Source organism: Kluyveromyces lactis, assembly GCF_000002515.2.
Source record: "Kluyveromyces lactis strain NRRL Y-1140 chromosome E complete sequence".
Classification (NCBI taxonomy): domain Eukaryota; kingdom Fungi; phylum Ascomycota; class Saccharomycetes; order Saccharomycetales; family Saccharomycetaceae; genus Kluyveromyces; species Kluyveromyces lactis.
Window position 1 is genome coordinate 1885293 of NC_006041.1, and position 17057 is coordinate 1902349.

The following is a 17057-nucleotide window of genomic DNA, read 5'->3' on the forward strand; positions in this document are numbered from 1 at the left end:
ATATTAGTCCGTATCTATATAATGATGTGTTTAAAGGGTACCGGGCTATAAGTATCTCTTGCATAGGTAGAAACACCATTTTTCGAATTTGTATCTCCATTTAAACAAAATGTTTCTGTTGTGTAGATTGACTTCTATATCGTTCTGATCGAATGTGAACTTCCCACTGCGCAATAGTTGTTGTTGGAATGCAATTATGATGAAATTGAAATAGAATCTGACTGCTAGTGGAACTAAAGTTAGCAATATGATGAGGAAAAATTCATAGCCGCTAGAAGCACTCTTAGAAGTATCTACTTTAGTTGAGATCGTGGATGTGGTTCCCTCATGAGCTGGTCCAAGTGCGGTTCCCGCGCTCTTCAAGTCCGTAACGTCAGTGGAGCCCTCCTGGCTGAACCACACAGCAGTGAACCATAAGCAGTAAATGCAACTAACAATTGTGTCCACACTGAACACAAAAGTAACCGTGGACATTAAGAGGATATTGGGCTTATAAACTTGTCTTATTCCTGAAATGAATACCACTAGACAGAAAATTGACCAGATGTAAAAAGTCCATTGCACAAAGTCTAACGGGTGTCCAGTGAAAAGTGCAAGAACACCATACATCCCGCTGAATTTGTTGAAGGTTAGCACACCAAGTGCAACCTCAACACCTATGTACAAGGGATAAGACAGGAATGTCTAAAGGGCAATGTCATCTGTTAGTACATATTACTGGTATCAAAAAAAAACCATGCATCAAACGATCATGTAAAAACGTCTTTCAACTGCGGTTAAATACCCAAAAGAAACATACTTGTGGCAAATGAACCATATTTGATTGCTGCTGCATAGGAGTATAATAAGGACAAACCCTGACGTTAAAGCAAGTTGGTTTCTTCCACTTACACAGGTAGACCTTTCAATTCATCTACTGAGCGTTTTAGAATGTTTACAACTATTTCCTCTATTGAAAAGCAATTCGCGATCCTGTCTAGAGCATCGTGAAAAAAAAACGTAGGAAAAAAAAAAGTACGCTACTTTACTTTAATGGTGTACAAGATGAGCGATGAGGTTGGAATAGTGGTTATTTACAGAACAATATACGCCGTTCAGCTCCTGTGTATTGTCAAATTAGTAAATCAGAAAGCAGAAGTTATCTATAGTTGGACTACGAATGATGAATATTGACGATAAGCTGGAAAAACTGAATTTAGCCAACCGTGATGAGCATGTCAACACTCAGATCCTAGAGAGGTATGCCAATAGCATCAAAACAGATGAGTTATCATTAACTAGGGGTAAAACCAGCAAAGATAAGGCGAATAGGGCCACTGTAGAGAATGTTTTAGACCCACGTACGATGAGGTTTTTGAAATCCATGATGAACAGGGGAATATTATCAGCATTTAATGGTTGTTTGAGTACAGGTAAAGAAGCAAACGTGTACCATGCGTTTGCTGGTAATCATGAGGAGAGACATCTGCTGGTAGAGGGACATGATGATACAATAGGAGCCCCACAAAATATTGAATCAACAAAACAAAAAGCTCTAACTGCCGAATCTGAGGATGCCACATCCACTTCAACTGCCACTGATGAACCAAAAAATAAGAAGGAATACGCGGTGAAGATTTACAAGACATCTATCTTGGTTTTTAAGGATCGTGAAAGATACGTTGATGGTGAATTTAGATTCAGAAATTCGAGATCTCAACATAATCCTCGTAAGATGATCAAAATTTGGGCTGAAAAGGAATTTAGAAACTTGAAGAGAATATACCAAAGCGGTGTCATACCTTGTCCAAAACCAATAGAAGTTAGATCAAACGTTTTAGTCATGGAATTTTTAAATAGAGGAGATGGTTTCGCATCTCCGAGGCTTAAAGATCATCCTTACAAAGATAGAGAAGAAATTAAACATTACTACAATTTAATGATAGCGTACATGAGACTGTTATATCAGGTATGTCGCTTAGTTCATGCAGACTTGAGTGAGTATAATAGTATTGTACATGAGGATAAGCTTTATATTATTGATGTTTCGCAATCCGTACAACCAGAACATCCTATGTCTCTAGATTTCCTAAGAATGGATATTAAGAATGTTAACTCATATTTCCAAAAATTGGGAATTGACATTTTCCCTGAACGGGTGATCTTCCAGTTCATCATCAGTGAGGTCTTAGACAAATTCAAGGGTGATTACAGATCAAGCGATGATCTAGAAACATATGTTGCCGACAATTTACCTCTAAAGTTGACTGATGAAGACGAAGCTGAAGATGAAGTGTTCAGATCTTTACATTTGATAAGAAATTTGGGTGGTTTAGAGGAAAGAGATTTTGATAGATTCACTGATGGTAAATTTGACCTACTGAAATCATTAATTGCTAATGAAAACAGGAAATATTCCGAAAATTTCACAGCATCGGAGCAATATGAACTCTCTTCTTCTGATGACGAGGAAGATGACGTAGATGGTGATGATCTCCCTAACCTCGTAACGGATATCAATGAAGATGACATAGCTGGATCAGATGAAGATGATGATAGTGATGAAACTAACGATAGTTCTGATGGTGATGGATGGGTCTCCGATAAAGACACTCCACTGAAAGGAAAAAAGTACGAAGATAAAGATGCTAAAAAACAACGTAAGCAAGAAACAAAAGAGGCCAAACGTGAAAAGAGGAAGACCAAAGTAAAAAAACACGTTAAGAAAAAGCTCATTAACAAGACGAAAAGCAAGAAATGATCAATTTAAAAATTCTATGCAATTTCAAATATTTAATATTTACTTAGCGATTTTAAATAGATCCACCGCTTTGATGTTGCCCTACAAGACCTGCCATTTCCAATAATGCACGATCTTCTCCCATGCTTTGTAAGTTGATCTTTTGCCTTCTTTTGGCTTCGGCCTCTTCCCATTGCCATTGCTTTACTTGCTCTTCGAGCTCTTTTTCTCCTCCGCATCCCCACACTTCTACATCTTGGATTATGAATCGGTATTCGAACGAATTCCGTTCTTCTCCACGTCCACTTATTAGACGGCCAGGCTTAAAACTCCCACCTGCTCCCAAATGTCTAAATATACCGAACTCGAGAGATGAATCAATAGTAAGTGAAACATTTCCTGGGAAGTATTTTTTACCGTTAGCTTTGATGATAGGTTGAGAGCTACCAATACCTATACCTCCCCCAACAGTGTTGAAATATACGTTTCCTGTCTTGAATGGGTCCGCATCGAAGATCTCTTGTCTTGGATGAAGTTGGATAATTTTTGTAGACGAATCACCAAACAAATCTTTATTTGATACTTTCCATGGGTCGCGAATACAAACAGCAAATAACAATTTTCGTTTTTTCTTACTTAACGTATCCAAATGTTGATCTTCACTTTTTAACTTACCATATTCTTGCAGAAAGTTTCTATACCTTGGATTTTTCACGGCATAAGCATCGCCATCTTCATCGTCCTCGTCACGAATTCTCATACCCTCTACGAATAATATCGTAGGTGCCATCCACTTGAAGACCTTAGATTGGAAAGATCTCATAGAAAAGCCCGATTCCCTTCCAACATATAATTTCTGGAACCTGGAGAAAACAATCTCCTTCGGTAAAAAAGTTGCTAACTGCGATAGCTCAGATTCATTTACAATTTTAGTAGGATTTGAGATTGGTTGAAGAACGTCCGCGTCTACGAGATCTCTATCCATATAAAGAACATGTTCCATTAGCATTTTCAAGGGATTTAAAAGATTAGGGGCAACATCATTAACGGCCATGGAAAATTGGGTATATGTGATTGATGAATCCAAACAGTCTGACATTGATATAATCTCGGGGTTCATTGTGCGTACAATATTAAGAGCTTGATGTTTGAAGTCCTCTAAGCTCTTCGCCAAAACATCATTGTCAATTTTACAATTGTTCAAAATGCAGCAGCGAGAAAGAGCCAATATCAATGCCAAAAAGTGAAGAAGATTATTTGCATTTACTTTCAATTCATCAAAATCAGTTCCGTTATAAGATCTAATGACCCCTTTCCAATCCTTACAATCAGATAGAGCCGAAGAGTCCATGAGAGGTTCAGCTTTGATATTCTTTTCCAAAGAGAGCGTAATAAATAGCATTTTCAAATCATTGTACTTTTTCCAATCGGTGTACTTGATGGCTCTTTCCTTGACTAGTAATAGCGTGGCCTTTAACAAGGTTTTGAAAGTAACCTTTTCGTAGGAATCTTGTAGAAGTGGAAAGTTCGCTAGAGTATGAAACATATTCATAAATACCGATAACATTACAGCACTATCTTTCGGGATATAATACATTCTGCTAATATCTGAAACCTCGACATAATCGTTTAGTTCTTTGCCCTCAGGAATATTGTTCTTGAACGAAATTAGTTCAGCAGTAGTTAATTGTTTTAAGCATCTGTCATTGAAAAAATCCATTAAAGATTCTCCTTTTAGTTTAGATTCATTTGTCCTAGCATTTTCATGCTCTTTAGAAGTTGATTGGCCCATTTTGCATACATTATTGTGACAGTTATCCTTATGGCTTTCCTTCTTAGCACCTTTTCAGAGTATGTGTAAGAGTAAATCCTTAAATATACCTTAATGTAAAAAGAGGAGACTACGTACTAACACAAAGAAACAAAATGTTAACATATAAGAAAATGGTTGGGAGCAAGAAATTCCTGACAAGGTAGACTAGAGCCAGCCTGTATACATGGTATATGAAAGTGAAAACATATAGTTCTTCCGACCTGTAATTGCTCTTTACGGCTCGATTACATCTGTATTTGGCTCTTTTCACGTGACCGAAGTTCACCAACATTATTTTTTTTCTTTTTGATTTTAGAGTTTTTTTTTTTTCTTTTCAAATTATGCCAACCTCATCTCATCTCATCTCATCGACACCTACTAGTTAATCAGTAAGTTCAAGATTTTAAACCTTATGCACATCTAGTTTCGGTATCGTGCCAACGAAATCAACTAAGTGAACAATTTAGAGTCATATTAGTATACTAAAGGATGAATTCGAAAGGGGAGAAAAAGGAGAAGATCACTGAAGATCCAAGATTTTCTGGGATTCATAATGATCCTAAGTTTAGGTCAACTAAATCCAAGAACTTTAAGATCAAATTGGATGATAGATTCAGTAAACAAGATCTAGAAGTCAGACGTAAAGCAAAAGTTGATAAATATGGTAGAAAAATTGTGGATGCTAACAAGGATGTAAAGGATTTTGATCGTTATTTTACCAAGGAAAAGCCGGAGGACAAGGAGGATGAGTCTAATTCATCCGAAAGCAGCGATGATCAAGAAGCTGAAGCTGCTGTTCATGCAAAATCTGTTGATAGAGCTCGTGGTGAACCTCCTGCTGATTACGTTTCTTCTTCTGATGAAGAGTCCTCCTCTGAATCCGAAGAAGAATCTGGGGACAGTGACATTGAATCAGAAGAAATCGAACTAGAAGAGTCCAAACCTGCTAGTGGAAATGCCACAAATACGTTGGCTGTAGTGAACCTGGATTGGGATCATGTCAAATCTGCTGATTTGTTTGTCACATTTAAGTCTTTCGTGCCTAAGGGAGGAGAGATTCAAAAAATTGCCATATATCCAAGTGAATTTGGTAAAGAAAGGATGCAACGTGAAGAGATCGAAGGTCCTCCAAAAGAATTATTCCAGTCAAAGAAATCCAAGAAGAATGATAAAGATGATGATGAGATTAATGTCGAATCAATTTATGAGGAAGGAGACGCAGAGGACTATGATTCTAAAGCACTTCGTCGTTACCAATTGGAACGTCTAAGATACTATTATGCCGTGGTTTACTGCAGCGACATTAGGACAGCCGAATCAATCTATCAAAACTGTGATGGCACAGAATATGAATCTACAGCCAATGTCTTTGATTTAAGGTATGTGCCTGATGGTATGGAAATGGATGATGATCCTCGTGATGAATGTACCTCGCTTCCAAAAAATTACAAGCCGGCACAATTCAGTACAGATGCCCTTCAGCATTCCAAGGTAAAGCTTACATGGGATGAAACTCCTGCAGACCGTGTGGAAATATCTAAAAGAGCATTCACTCAAAAAGAAATTGAAGAAATGGACTTTAAAGCTTATTTAGCCTCCGATAGTGAAGAATCTGAAGTTGAGCATGATGATCAAGTTAAAAATAAACTCAAGGCTTTAGTAATGGATTCCGTAAAAGTGGGGCAAAAGTCACTATTTGATCAAAAGGAAGATGAAGACGATAATGAGGCTGATATGGAAATAACTTTCACTCCAGGCCTGGATGAGTCTGGCCAACAAGATACCAATGATAACGAAGAGGAAAGCACCATTGATAAGATTAGACGTAAAGAAAAAGAAAGACGTAAGAAGAGAAAGGACAGAGTCAAGGAGCTTAAGAAGGAATCAGAAGCCAAATTAAAGGAGAACCTTAAGAAGAAGAAAGATACTTCTCACAGCATCGATGACGATAAGAAAAAGGGAGAGTTAGAGCTCTTAATGCTAGATGAAAATGAGGGTGAATCAACAATTAACAACAAGGCACACTTCAACATGAATGAGATTCTCAAATCTGAGAAGGAAAAATCCAAAAAGGCCAAGTATCAAAACAAGGAGAAGATTGTGGATGATGAATTCACTCCAGACGTTAATGATCCAAGATTTAAAGAGGTCTTTGAAGATCACGATTTCGCGATTGATCCTACTCAACCAGAGTTCAAGAAGACACCAGCTATGGAGAAGATTTTAAAGGAACGTACAGTACGTTCAAGCAAAAAATCTAGGGGCAAAAAGCGTAACCACGAAATTGCAAATACTGAACATAGTAAAGACATAAATAAGATCGGCGGTTTAGTTGAAAAACTTAAGGCCAAGAACAAAAGAACAAAACACTAATTTGCAAACTTGTGGACACTTTATATCAACCCAAAGACGTCCACATCTTATATGTATATATTCAGCATTTGATTAAAGCATAAATACATCATTTCACTTAATCATGCGACTGTATCATGGCATGGTCTGTAACTTTAAGTCATTTCCTTATTTATCCAGATTTGTACGTCATATTCTGTGTGTGAACAAAAAGAAAAAGTGCACATTATCACATTATATGAAATAGGTTCATCTTTCTAAAGATTATCTAAAATTGTAGGTAATACACGGACAAACCGATAAACTTACTAGATAGACTCTGCCACTGCCATAATATCCAGGGAATAATGGGGCTGGTACAGGGTTATGAAAGTGAGAGTAGTGATGATGGCTCATCTGTAGCTGTGCCTAAGAGATCGTTAAAAACATCAAAGGCTGAATTGAAGTCCAAAAGACTTAGGAGGAACGGGAAAGGACCATGGGCAAAATGGCAAGGATCTAGTGACGATGAGATCGAACAATTATCAAAGGATTCAAATGCTTCTAATTCCTTAGATTTAGGTGGTGATGAGGATGCAGTGGCATCACAATCACTTGAAAGAACGAAATTTGTAGGCAGTACTGAAAAAGACTATCTGGGAAGATGCATTTTACACCCCCCAGTAGATATTCCATTAGAATTCAAGAAAGAACCACTATCATTCAGGTGCTTCCTTCCGAAAACCAAGATAGCAGAATACTATGGGCATAAGAATGGTACTACATCATTACGATTCATACCGAAAACAGGACATCTCTTACTTTCAGGCGGTAACGACAACATAATAAAACTATGGGACTTTTATCATGAGAGAGAACTATTAAGAACGTATGAAGGTCACTCTATGACTATAAAGGATTTGAACTTTACAGATAATGGACATTCTTTTGCCAGTGCATCATTTGATAAATGGGTTAAGATCTGGAACACCGAAAAAGGTATAATTGATAAAAGATTGCGTTTCAACTCTGTACCGAACTGTATTACATTCCACCCAAAAGACAAGAACCAACTAGTGGTAGGATTATCCAACTCCGAAATACGGCACTATGACTTGAGGCTATCAGAAAACCATGGGGAAGTACAGAAATATGATCATCATCAGGGTTCTATTTTGGCACTAAAGTACTTCCCTGATGGTAAGAAGTTAATCTCGTCGTCAGAAGATAAAACGGTCAGAATTTGGGAGAACCGAATCAATATTCCTATTAAACAAATCAGTGGCACAGCACAACATTCTATGCCATGGATCGATATTAATCCACAGGGTCAGTCTTTCTGTACACAAAGTATGGACAACACCATCTATACGTACTCAATGTTACCAAAGTATAAAAGACACCCAAACAAGACATTCAAAGGTCATAATACTACAGGTTATGGTATTCATTTTGCATTTTCTCCTGATGGCCAATACATTGCATCTGGAGACTCTAAAGGTCAGACGTTCATCTGGGATTGGAAAACTACCAAATTGTTAAAGAAATTTAAGCCATTTTCAAATAACCTGCCAGTAACCTGTATTGAATGGAATCCTCAAGAGACAAGTAAGTTATGTTGCGCTGGTAATACCGGAAAAATTGCCATTCTGGACTAATGAAGAATTGAGATTCTTTGAGACATTATTCTTGGTTTCGGCACAACCTTCGATAAGGTTATGTAGATATACTTAATGATTACATATAAATCATGCATAAAAGGAAACGGATTTAGACTTTCTTGCCTGTACTTCACCGATAGCCTCAACGAAATCTTCGTGCTTGATTGTTGATTGAGCGTTTCTTAATGCGATCATACCAGCTTCGACACTAACGGCTTTCAATTGAGCACCATTGAATTCATCTGTAGATCTAGCGAGTTCTTGCCAATTGATAGAATCATCAGTTGTCATTTTTCTGGAATGAATCTGTAGAATTTGAGCTCTTGCATCTTCTGTAGGGAGTGGGAATTCTATTTTTCTATCAAGTCTACCAGATCTTAATAAGGCCGGATCTAGAACATCAACACGATTGGTAGCAGCCAACACCTTAACCCGATCATCAGAGCCAAATCCATCCAATTGATTTAGCAACTCTAACATTGTTCTTTGTACTTCTCTATCACCAGATTTTTCGGAATCGAAACGTTTTGTACCAATGGCATCTAATTCATCGATGAAAATGATAGTAGGTGCCTTTTCCTTAGCTAATGCAAATGCGTCACGTACCAACTTTGCACCTTCACCAATGTACATTTGAACAAGCTGAGGTGCAGCTAGCTTTAAGAAAGTGGCATTTGTTTGAGCGGCACAGGCCCTAGCAAGAAGGGTCTTACCTGTACCTGGAGGGCCGTACATCAAAGCACCCTTTGGAGCCTTAATACCCATATCTTTGAATTTTTCACCTTGCTTCATTGGTAGAACAATAGCCTCCACTAATTCCTCTATTTGTTTATCTAATCCACCCACATCCGAATATGTTTCTGTTGGTTTTTCATCAACTTCCATAGCTTTGACACGAGAATCAAACTCCGATGGTAATGTATCCAAAATCAAATATGAATCTTTATTTACACCAACTAAATCATTTGGTTTAAGCTTTACTGGATCCACTAATCCTACCATAGGTAGGAACACCGTTTGTCTGGAAGAAGTCTTGATTACAGCAGCTTTACCCTTAGCGGCATTATCTAAATTGACATTACCGCCTTGAGTGTCAATCTCGTTGGAATCCTGTAATTCATCCATATCCATAATTTCAACAACATTCGCCACTAAATACGGTAATTGTTTGTTATTCTTGATCTTTTCTTGATTATCCTTAATCTTCTCTAGCATCTGACTGTTTTCATGAGACAAACGTTGTAGTTCGGATCTGAATATCCTAATTTCGTTATCTAGCAACTTCGCACGAGTAGTTAGTTCGGAAGCTGATAGATTGAAAAATTCTTGATCGATATCATCATCATCTGGCTGACTTTGGTTATTCAATTCTTCTAACGTAGACATCACTTATTCGTGTTTATATGTATGTCTATTTTCTTTGCCAATCTCAAACAATGTTTCCTCAATATAATACCTATAAAAACGTTGTGCTTTTCCAGCTCGCTTCTCTTTACAAGGGTTTTGGTACCAATTGCACAGTCTAGTATTAATCACAGACAGATGGACTACCGTGTTCTTCTCACTTTTAAATCGTCTTTTGCCACCAGAACCTGGTATTTCAGAACATATACATTGATTAAATGAATTTGTTAAGCTTTAAAGATCCCATTGAAAAAAAGGGCAGAAATTAAAATATCCGGGTAACGAAATATTTATTTCATTAAAATCGATATACTATTTACTTATAATATACGTATAGTTTAGTGGTATAGATCTATGGTACAGTGGTGGGTGTGGTAATAATAATGATATCAAATCATTAATTCTCTAGCTCCTTTTTCAATTCCTTGGTGAAATCATCCTCTACTTCGATATCGTCCCAGTCTTCAGCCCAAAGGTTTGAATCTTTTGTTAGATCTTGTGAAACAGGTTGCGATGGCCAAGAATCAGCTGGGAAATCCTCGAATTCATCGTCATCCTCAAGAGAAGATTTTCTTGGTTCTTTATTTGACATCTTTTCGCTTGTACAACGCTGATGTATCAGGTCAAAGTGTATATCAGGGGCTGTATATATCTTGAGTGAATCTATATGTAGTATTACTTATAAGGTTTGCCACTATTTCAGACCTTTTTGTAGCTTTTGGATGATTGTTTATTGGTCCGGGTAATGAAACGGCTTTGACAGCATAAAAGACAGGACACATTGAGGCCAAACGCAAAGGGTGGTAAATCGTTGTGCAGAGTGTATTAATGCATCGCCTCAGTACAATATATCCCAAAAATTAGGGACCGTCAAATCACCTAGCTCTCTGTAATCCATGTGTTAGCCTTTTCTATGATTTATAGTTGTCACCCACACACCACACGTTTAATATTCAATTGTAAAAGAAAAAAAGTTTGAAAAAATTCTGGATCAGAAGAATTGGAAAGAAATCCACGATGAGCTTAAAGCTGTCTAATTCAATTGATTCAATGAGGCTACATATTTGATATTCTATTCATCCGGTTGATTTTGTTGGCAGTCAGTGTGGCAAATCAATTTTTACTCAATCTTGCTAGAGATATCAAAGTGGAATTATCACACCAGTTTGAGGCTTTTGTGTTGTCTGTCTCTGCTATACTTGCCCATTAGTTTTCTAGTTTCATTTCGGACAAGTGATGAAAGAGACTGTAATTGACATCGCTCCCAAGAAGATTAAAGGGATCAGCTTCTCAGCGCTGAGTGCAGCCGATATCGTTTCTCAATCTGAAGTTGAGATCTCTACAAGGGATTTATTTGATCTTGATAATGGTAGATCAGCGAAGGAGGGCGGTGCGTTAGACCCCAGAATGGGTGTTTCTTCTTCGCAGGCAGAGTGTACTACGTGTCACGGTAATTTAGCTTCATGCCACGGTCATTTCGGTCATATCAAATTGGCGCTTCCTGTGTTCCATGTTGGTTATTTTAAGGCTACGATTCAAATATTACAAAGTGTCTGCAAAGGATGCGGCGCCCTGTTACTTTCAGAAGAAGACAAACGTAAGTTCTTAACGGAGTTACGTCGTCCAGGTATGGATAACTTGAGAAGAATGAACATCTTAAAGAAAATCCTAGATCAGTGTAAAAAACAGAGACGCTGTTTTGAATGTGGTGAATTGAACGGTGTAGTTAAAAAAGCAGCGGCAGGTTCTGGGTCTGCTGCTTTGAAAATCATTCATGATACTTTCCGCTGGGTTGGTAAGAAATCTGCACCAGAGAAGGAACAATGGATTGGAGATTGGAAACAAGTCTTGGAAAACAATCCTGAATTGGAACGTTATGTGAAAAGATGTATGGACGATTTAAATCCATTGAAAGTATTGAATCTATTCAAACAGATTAAACCGAATGACTGTGAATTGTTAGGTATCGATTCCACCAGCAAATCAGGAAGACCGGAAACGTATATATGGAGATATCTACCTGCTCCTCCAGTTTGTATTCGTCCCTCTGTTATGATGCAAGATTCACCAGCTTCGAACGAAGATGATCTAACGGTAAAACTAACGGAAATTGTATGGACTTCGTCTTTGATTAAAGCCGGCTTAGAAAAGGGTATATCAATTAATAACATGATGGAACAATGGGATTATTTGCAGCTTGCCGTAGCGATGTATATTAACTCCGATTCAGTTAATCCATCTATGCTTCCGGGCTCTTCAGGAACTAAATCAAAACCCATCAGAGGCTTTTGTCAAAGATTGAAGGGTAAACAGGGTAGATTTAGAGGTAATTTATCTGGTAAGCGTGTTGATTTTTCAGGTAGAACTGTCATCTCTCCGGATCCTAATCTATCTATTGACGAAGTTGCCGTCCCTGATAGAGTGGCTAAAATTCTTACTTATCCAGAAAAGGTCACTCGTTACAATAAGCATAAACTTCAACAGTTGGTTATTAATGGTCCCAAGGTACACCCTGGTGCAAATTATTTATTAAAGAAAAATGAAGATGCTAGACGGAACTTACGTTACGGTGATAGGGTTAAACTAGCTAAACAACTACAATATGGGGACGTTGTTGAAAGGCATATCGAAGATGGTGATGTGGTCCTATTTAACAGACAACCTTCTTTGCATAGATTATCTATTTTGTCGCATTATGCTAAGATTCGTCCTTGGAGAACATTCAGATTAAATGAGTGTGTTTGTACACCATACAATGCGGATTTTGATGGTGATGAAATGAATTTACATGTTCCGCAAACAGAAGAAGCTCGTGCCGAAGCAATAAATTTGATGGGTGTCAAAAATAATTTATTGACACCAAAATCTGGTGAACCGATCATTGCAGCAACTCAAGATTTCATAACTGGTTCATACTTAATTTCCCATAAAGATTCTTTCTTTGACCGTGCGCAATTAACACAACTATTATCTATGATGTCCGACAGTAATCTTCAGTTTGATATTCCTCCGCCATCTATCATGAAACCTCACTATTTATGGACAGGAAAACAAGTCTTTTCATTATTAATAAAACCTAGCAGGAAGTCTCCTGTAGTCATCAACCTGGATGCTAAAAACAAAGTTTACCTGCCGCCTCCTAAGAAAGAATATCCAAACGAAATGTCACAGAATGATGGTTTTGTATTAATCAGAGGGTCCAATATTCTTTCGGGAGTGATGGATAAATCGGTTCTTGGTGATGGTAAAAAACATTCTGTATTCTACACAATTTTGAGAGATTATGGTCCAAATGAGGCCGCACAAGCCATGAATAGAATGGCTAAGCTTTGTGCCAGATATTTGGGTAATAGAGGGTTTTCTATTGGTATCAATGATGTCACACCGGGAAGCGATTTAAAACAAAAGAAGGAACAAATGGTTGAAAGTGCATACGCTAAATGTGACGAATTGATTGACCTTTTCAATAAAGGTAAATTGGAAACTCAACCGGGTTGTAATGAAGAGCAAACATTGGAAGCCAAGATTGGTGGTCTCTTATCGAAAGTCAGAGAAGAAGTCGGTGAAGTGTGTATCAGAGAACTAGACAACTTGAATGCTCCGTTGATTATGGCAACTTGTGGTTCCAAGGGTTCCACTTTGAACGTGTCGCAGATGGTTGCAGTCGTCGGTCAACAGATTATTTCTGGTAATCGTGTTCCGGATGGTTTCCAAGATCGTTCATTGCCCCACTTCCCTAAGAACTCTAAAACTCCTCAGTCGAAAGGTTTTGTTAGAAATTCTTTCTTTTCAGGCCTTTCTCCCCCAGAATTCTTATTCCACGCAATTTCAGGTCGTGAAGGTCTTGTGGATACTGCTGTTAAAACAGCTGAAACTGGTTATATGTCCCGTAGATTGATGAAATCATTGGAAGATTTGTCTTGTCAATATGATAATACTGTTAGAACGTCTTCCAATGGTATTGTTCAATTTACATATGGTGGGGATGGTTTAGATCCGTTGGATATGGAAGGTAACGCACAACCAGTGAATTTCAACAGGTCATGGACACATGCGAATAACCTAACCTTAAATGACAATTCTCCTGGTCTGCTTCCTTATCAGATTATTGCTGAAACCAATGTCATTCTACAACCACTTGAAAACAAATTGAAAAGATACGACAATATTGGGCAGGAACTTAGAAAGGAAGACGAGCATAAGGACGAATATATCGATCAATTTGACGCTGAAAGATCCTTCTATCAATCGTTACGTGAATTTATGACGGAAAAGGCCCTGACTCTTGCTAGTTTGAGAGGAGAAAGAGGCTTGAAGGAGCTTGTAGACGAACCAGCTGAAGAGCTACGGGAGTTCAACTGGGATGAAAACGTTCCAGCTTCTATAACCATTGCGTTGAACCAACTTTGTAAGATATCGAAGATTCTCGTTCAAAAGTTTTTGAGCATAGCGATTTCAAAGTACCACAGAGCAAGAGTGGAACCAGGTACAGCAGTCGGTGCAATTGGTGCACAATCTATAGGTGAGCCTGGTACTCAAATGACATTAAAAACTTTCCATTTTGCTGGTGTTGCTTCTATGAATGTCACCCTTGGTGTTCCACGTATCAAAGAAATTATCAACGCTTCCAAAGTTATTTCTACGCCCATTATCAATGCAGTTCTTGTTAATGATAACGACGAAAGAGCCGCAAGAGTGGTTAAAGGTAGAGTCGAGAAAACTCTTTTGTCAGATGTTTCGTTCTACGTCCAGGACATATACCGGGATAACATGGCGTTCTTGCAGATCAAGATTGACTCTGAAACTATAGAGAAATTGCAACTTGAACTAACTTTAGAAGACATTGTAGTTGCTATTGCCAAAGCTCCAAAGCTCAAAATCGGTACGAATGATATATCGATTATCGGCAAAGATAAAATTAATATAGCTGTGAGCTCAGACGGAAAATCTATGAAATCCATATCAACTGCTATGAAGGAACCCGAACCAAATGAAGTATTTTACAGAATGCAACAACTCCGTCGTGCTCTTCCTCATATTGTCGTTAAAGGTTTCAGCGACATTTCTAGGGCTGTTATCAATATTCGCGATGACGGGAAAAGAGAATTATTAGTCGAAGGTTATGGATTAAGAGACGTAATGACCACGGACGGTGTGATAGGCTCCAAAACTAAGACTAACCATATTCTTGAAGTCTACGATGTTTTGGGTATTGAAGCAGCAAGATCATGTATTATTAATGAAATCGATTACACAATGAGTAATCATGGTATGAGTGTTGATCCTCGTCACATCCAGTTATTGGGTGATGTTATGACATACAAGGGTGAAGTTCTAGGTATTACCAGATTTGGTTTGGCTAAGATGAGAGATTCGGTTCTTCAATTAGCATCCTTCGAGAAGACAACTGATCATTTATTCGATGCTGCGTTCTATATGAAAAATGATGCTGTGGAAGGTGTTTCAGAGTGTATCATTTTGGGACAAACCATGTCAATTGGTACAGGATCATTTAAAGTTGTTAAAAACACGGTAGTGGGAGAAAATGACCTCACACCTAAACCAACACTATTCGAGACCCTGTGTGATACTGTAGTAAAAGCTAACTAGTCTTTAAAATCATGTGCATGTATATAAACTTTCTTAATTAGCATAACAATTCTTCAAAGGATTGATTTATTTGGGTAATATTGTTACAAATCCTAGTTACGATATTTTTATTTCAAGAATATCATCTTCTTCAAGGCCTTCACTTAAAACGGTGGCTGCTGGGTTGAGTTCTTCATTATCAAATATTAATAACACATTTGCATCTTCTGAAAGGCTGGAAATAGTCTTGTATCTGTTCGCTATCTCCGTAAAAGTTGTATTAGGCCAAACTGAAATTGATGTTCGCTTGTTTGCCTTATCAATTAAGGTTAACCGAATAGAATTTGATGATTCAATATCAGAATCAAGAAGATCAATTACATCATCTGTTCTCTCCGCGAGCTTTGGCGCACTTTCAAGCTCTTTCTCAAATAGCTTGAATTTCTCATCCCTAGCCGGTTGTTCGAGTGGGTCCTGCTCTTCTATGTTGCTTTCATCCAAGAAGGATTGTAATCTCGATTCCCGAATTCTCTTATATTCCGTCTTGTAGTTATTGGCATCAGCAGAATGAACTATAACTAAATCCACTGTAGTTTCATACTCGCTCACTGTTTTAGGTATACGTAAACTGTCACAGTTGGAAAATGGTAGCACCTCCACTCCTGCCCGAAATAATACTAGTTCAGCCGGTGTATAGAAGATCCTCAACCTTCTTGGTATCTTGTAAGATTGGATAAACGTTCGTATTGTTATTGGTAGAATACTTTCAAAAGTTTTGTTTCCTGTTACTTTAACATTTACTCTTTTGTCCTGTGATCCTTCTAAAGTAGATATAAAGTTAATGTTGTAAATCCGCTTGGTTACCTTCCCATTATTGTGAGTATCGGCGTGATTCTTCGCATTACTAGTGACTTCCTTTAAAAAATCAAACATTTCATCCTGTGTATTGATTGATGGTGTTTGGTCTTCTTTGAATCTTTCCAATTCACTATGAATGGAGTCATCTGATTCCGATATCACAGAGTTTTCATAGCTTGATTCAGCGTCATCGCTGATATCGTTTTTGTCTGATGATTTAGATGAGCCTGACTGTCTGGTCAATTTTTTTGCCGGTTCTTCGGATTCCAGTGCCAGGGAAATACCGTTCTTATGTGGTCTTTTTCTATCATTCTTCAACGTTTCCAATGACGGCAGATTAGAGGCATGGATGCTAATATCGACTTCTTTCTCTATTTCGTTTTCCTCATCTGTGATATTCTGATTAAAGAAAAAGTCATCAGAGTCGCTATCACTCATTCCTTTGAGTGAGTAAGTAATATAATGTCACTAGTGGTCCACAAATTTGTCAAGAGGCGTGTTTTTCGTATACTCGAACGAGCGTAGAGCTTCTGTATTATTTCAGTAACTCATTTTTTATTCACAGTTAAAAGCATGTAAAGGTTATGTGTTAGTGAACAGAAGTTGATATTGGTCACGTGATACTAAAGTGGGCCAATGTGCTACTTACAAGTTGGACTACGATCGCCAACTATATACAAAT

The 17057-nt window shown here is 37.8% G+C and overlaps 9 protein-coding genes across 9 annotated transcripts; 4 read left to right on the forward strand and 5 right to left on the reverse strand.

The window, feature by feature from the left end:
- Positions 1–45: 45 nt before the first annotated feature.
- Positions 46–835, reverse strand: KEI1 (Kei1p; the record flags this gene model as incomplete). Its single annotated transcript, XM_454904.1, has 2 exons — positions 46–684; positions 800–835. 2 exons carry the CDS (start codon positions 833–835, stop codon positions 46–48), a joined length of 675 nt encoding a protein of 224 aa, XP_454904.1.
- A 324-nt stretch (positions 836–1159) lies between these two features.
- RIO1 (protein kinase RIO1) lies at positions 1160–2740 on the forward strand (the record flags this gene model as incomplete). The annotated part of the gene is made up of 1 exon (XM_454905.1): positions 1160–2740. One exon carries the CDS (start codon positions 1160–1162, stop codon positions 2738–2740), a length of 1581 nt encoding a protein of 526 aa, XP_454905.1.
- A 52-nt stretch (positions 2741–2792) lies between these two features.
- On the reverse strand, positions 2793–4511 carry RTC5 (Rtc5p; the record flags this gene model as incomplete). Its single annotated transcript, XM_454906.1, has 1 exon — positions 2793–4511. The coding sequence occupies one exon, from the start codon at positions 4509–4511 to the stop codon at positions 2793–2795; it is 1719 nt and encodes a 572-aa protein (XP_454906.1).
- A 510-nt stretch (positions 4512–5021) lies between these two features.
- ESF1 (pre-rRNA-processing protein ESF1) lies at positions 5022–6905 on the forward strand (the record flags this gene model as incomplete). Its single annotated transcript, XM_454907.1, has 1 exon — positions 5022–6905. The coding sequence occupies one exon, from the start codon at positions 5022–5024 to the stop codon at positions 6903–6905; it is 1884 nt and encodes a 627-aa protein (XP_454907.1).
- A 326-nt stretch (positions 6906–7231) lies between these two features.
- CDC40 (Cdc40p) lies at positions 7232–8521 on the forward strand (the record flags this gene model as incomplete). Its single annotated transcript, XM_454908.1, has 1 exon — positions 7232–8521. One exon carries the CDS (start codon positions 7232–7234, stop codon positions 8519–8521), a length of 1290 nt encoding a protein of 429 aa, XP_454908.1.
- Positions 8522–8611: 90 nt separating this feature from the next.
- Positions 8612–9910, reverse strand: RPT5 (proteasome regulatory particle base subunit RPT5; the record flags this gene model as incomplete). The annotated part of the gene is made up of 1 exon (XM_454909.1): positions 8612–9910. One exon carries the CDS (start codon positions 9908–9910, stop codon positions 8612–8614), a length of 1299 nt encoding a protein of 432 aa, XP_454909.1.
- A 415-nt stretch (positions 9911–10325) lies between these two features.
- SEM1 (proteasome regulatory particle lid subunit SEM1) lies at positions 10326–10520 on the reverse strand (the record flags this gene model as incomplete). Its single annotated transcript, XM_454911.1, has 1 exon — positions 10326–10520. One exon carries the CDS (start codon positions 10518–10520, stop codon positions 10326–10328), a length of 195 nt encoding a protein of 64 aa, XP_454911.1.
- Positions 10521–11164: 644 nt separating this feature from the next.
- On the forward strand, positions 11165–15538 carry RPO31 (DNA-directed RNA polymerase III core subunit RPO31; the record flags this gene model as incomplete). The annotated part of the gene is made up of 1 exon (XM_454912.1): positions 11165–15538. One exon carries the CDS (start codon positions 11165–11167, stop codon positions 15536–15538), a length of 4374 nt encoding a protein of 1457 aa, XP_454912.1.
- Positions 15539–15634: 96 nt separating this feature from the next.
- ESC2 (Esc2p) lies at positions 15635–16813 on the reverse strand (the record flags this gene model as incomplete). The annotated part of the gene is made up of 1 exon (XM_454913.1): positions 15635–16813. The coding sequence occupies one exon, from the start codon at positions 16811–16813 to the stop codon at positions 15635–15637; it is 1179 nt and encodes a 392-aa protein (XP_454913.1).
- Between the last annotated feature and the right edge of the window lie 244 nt (positions 16814–17057).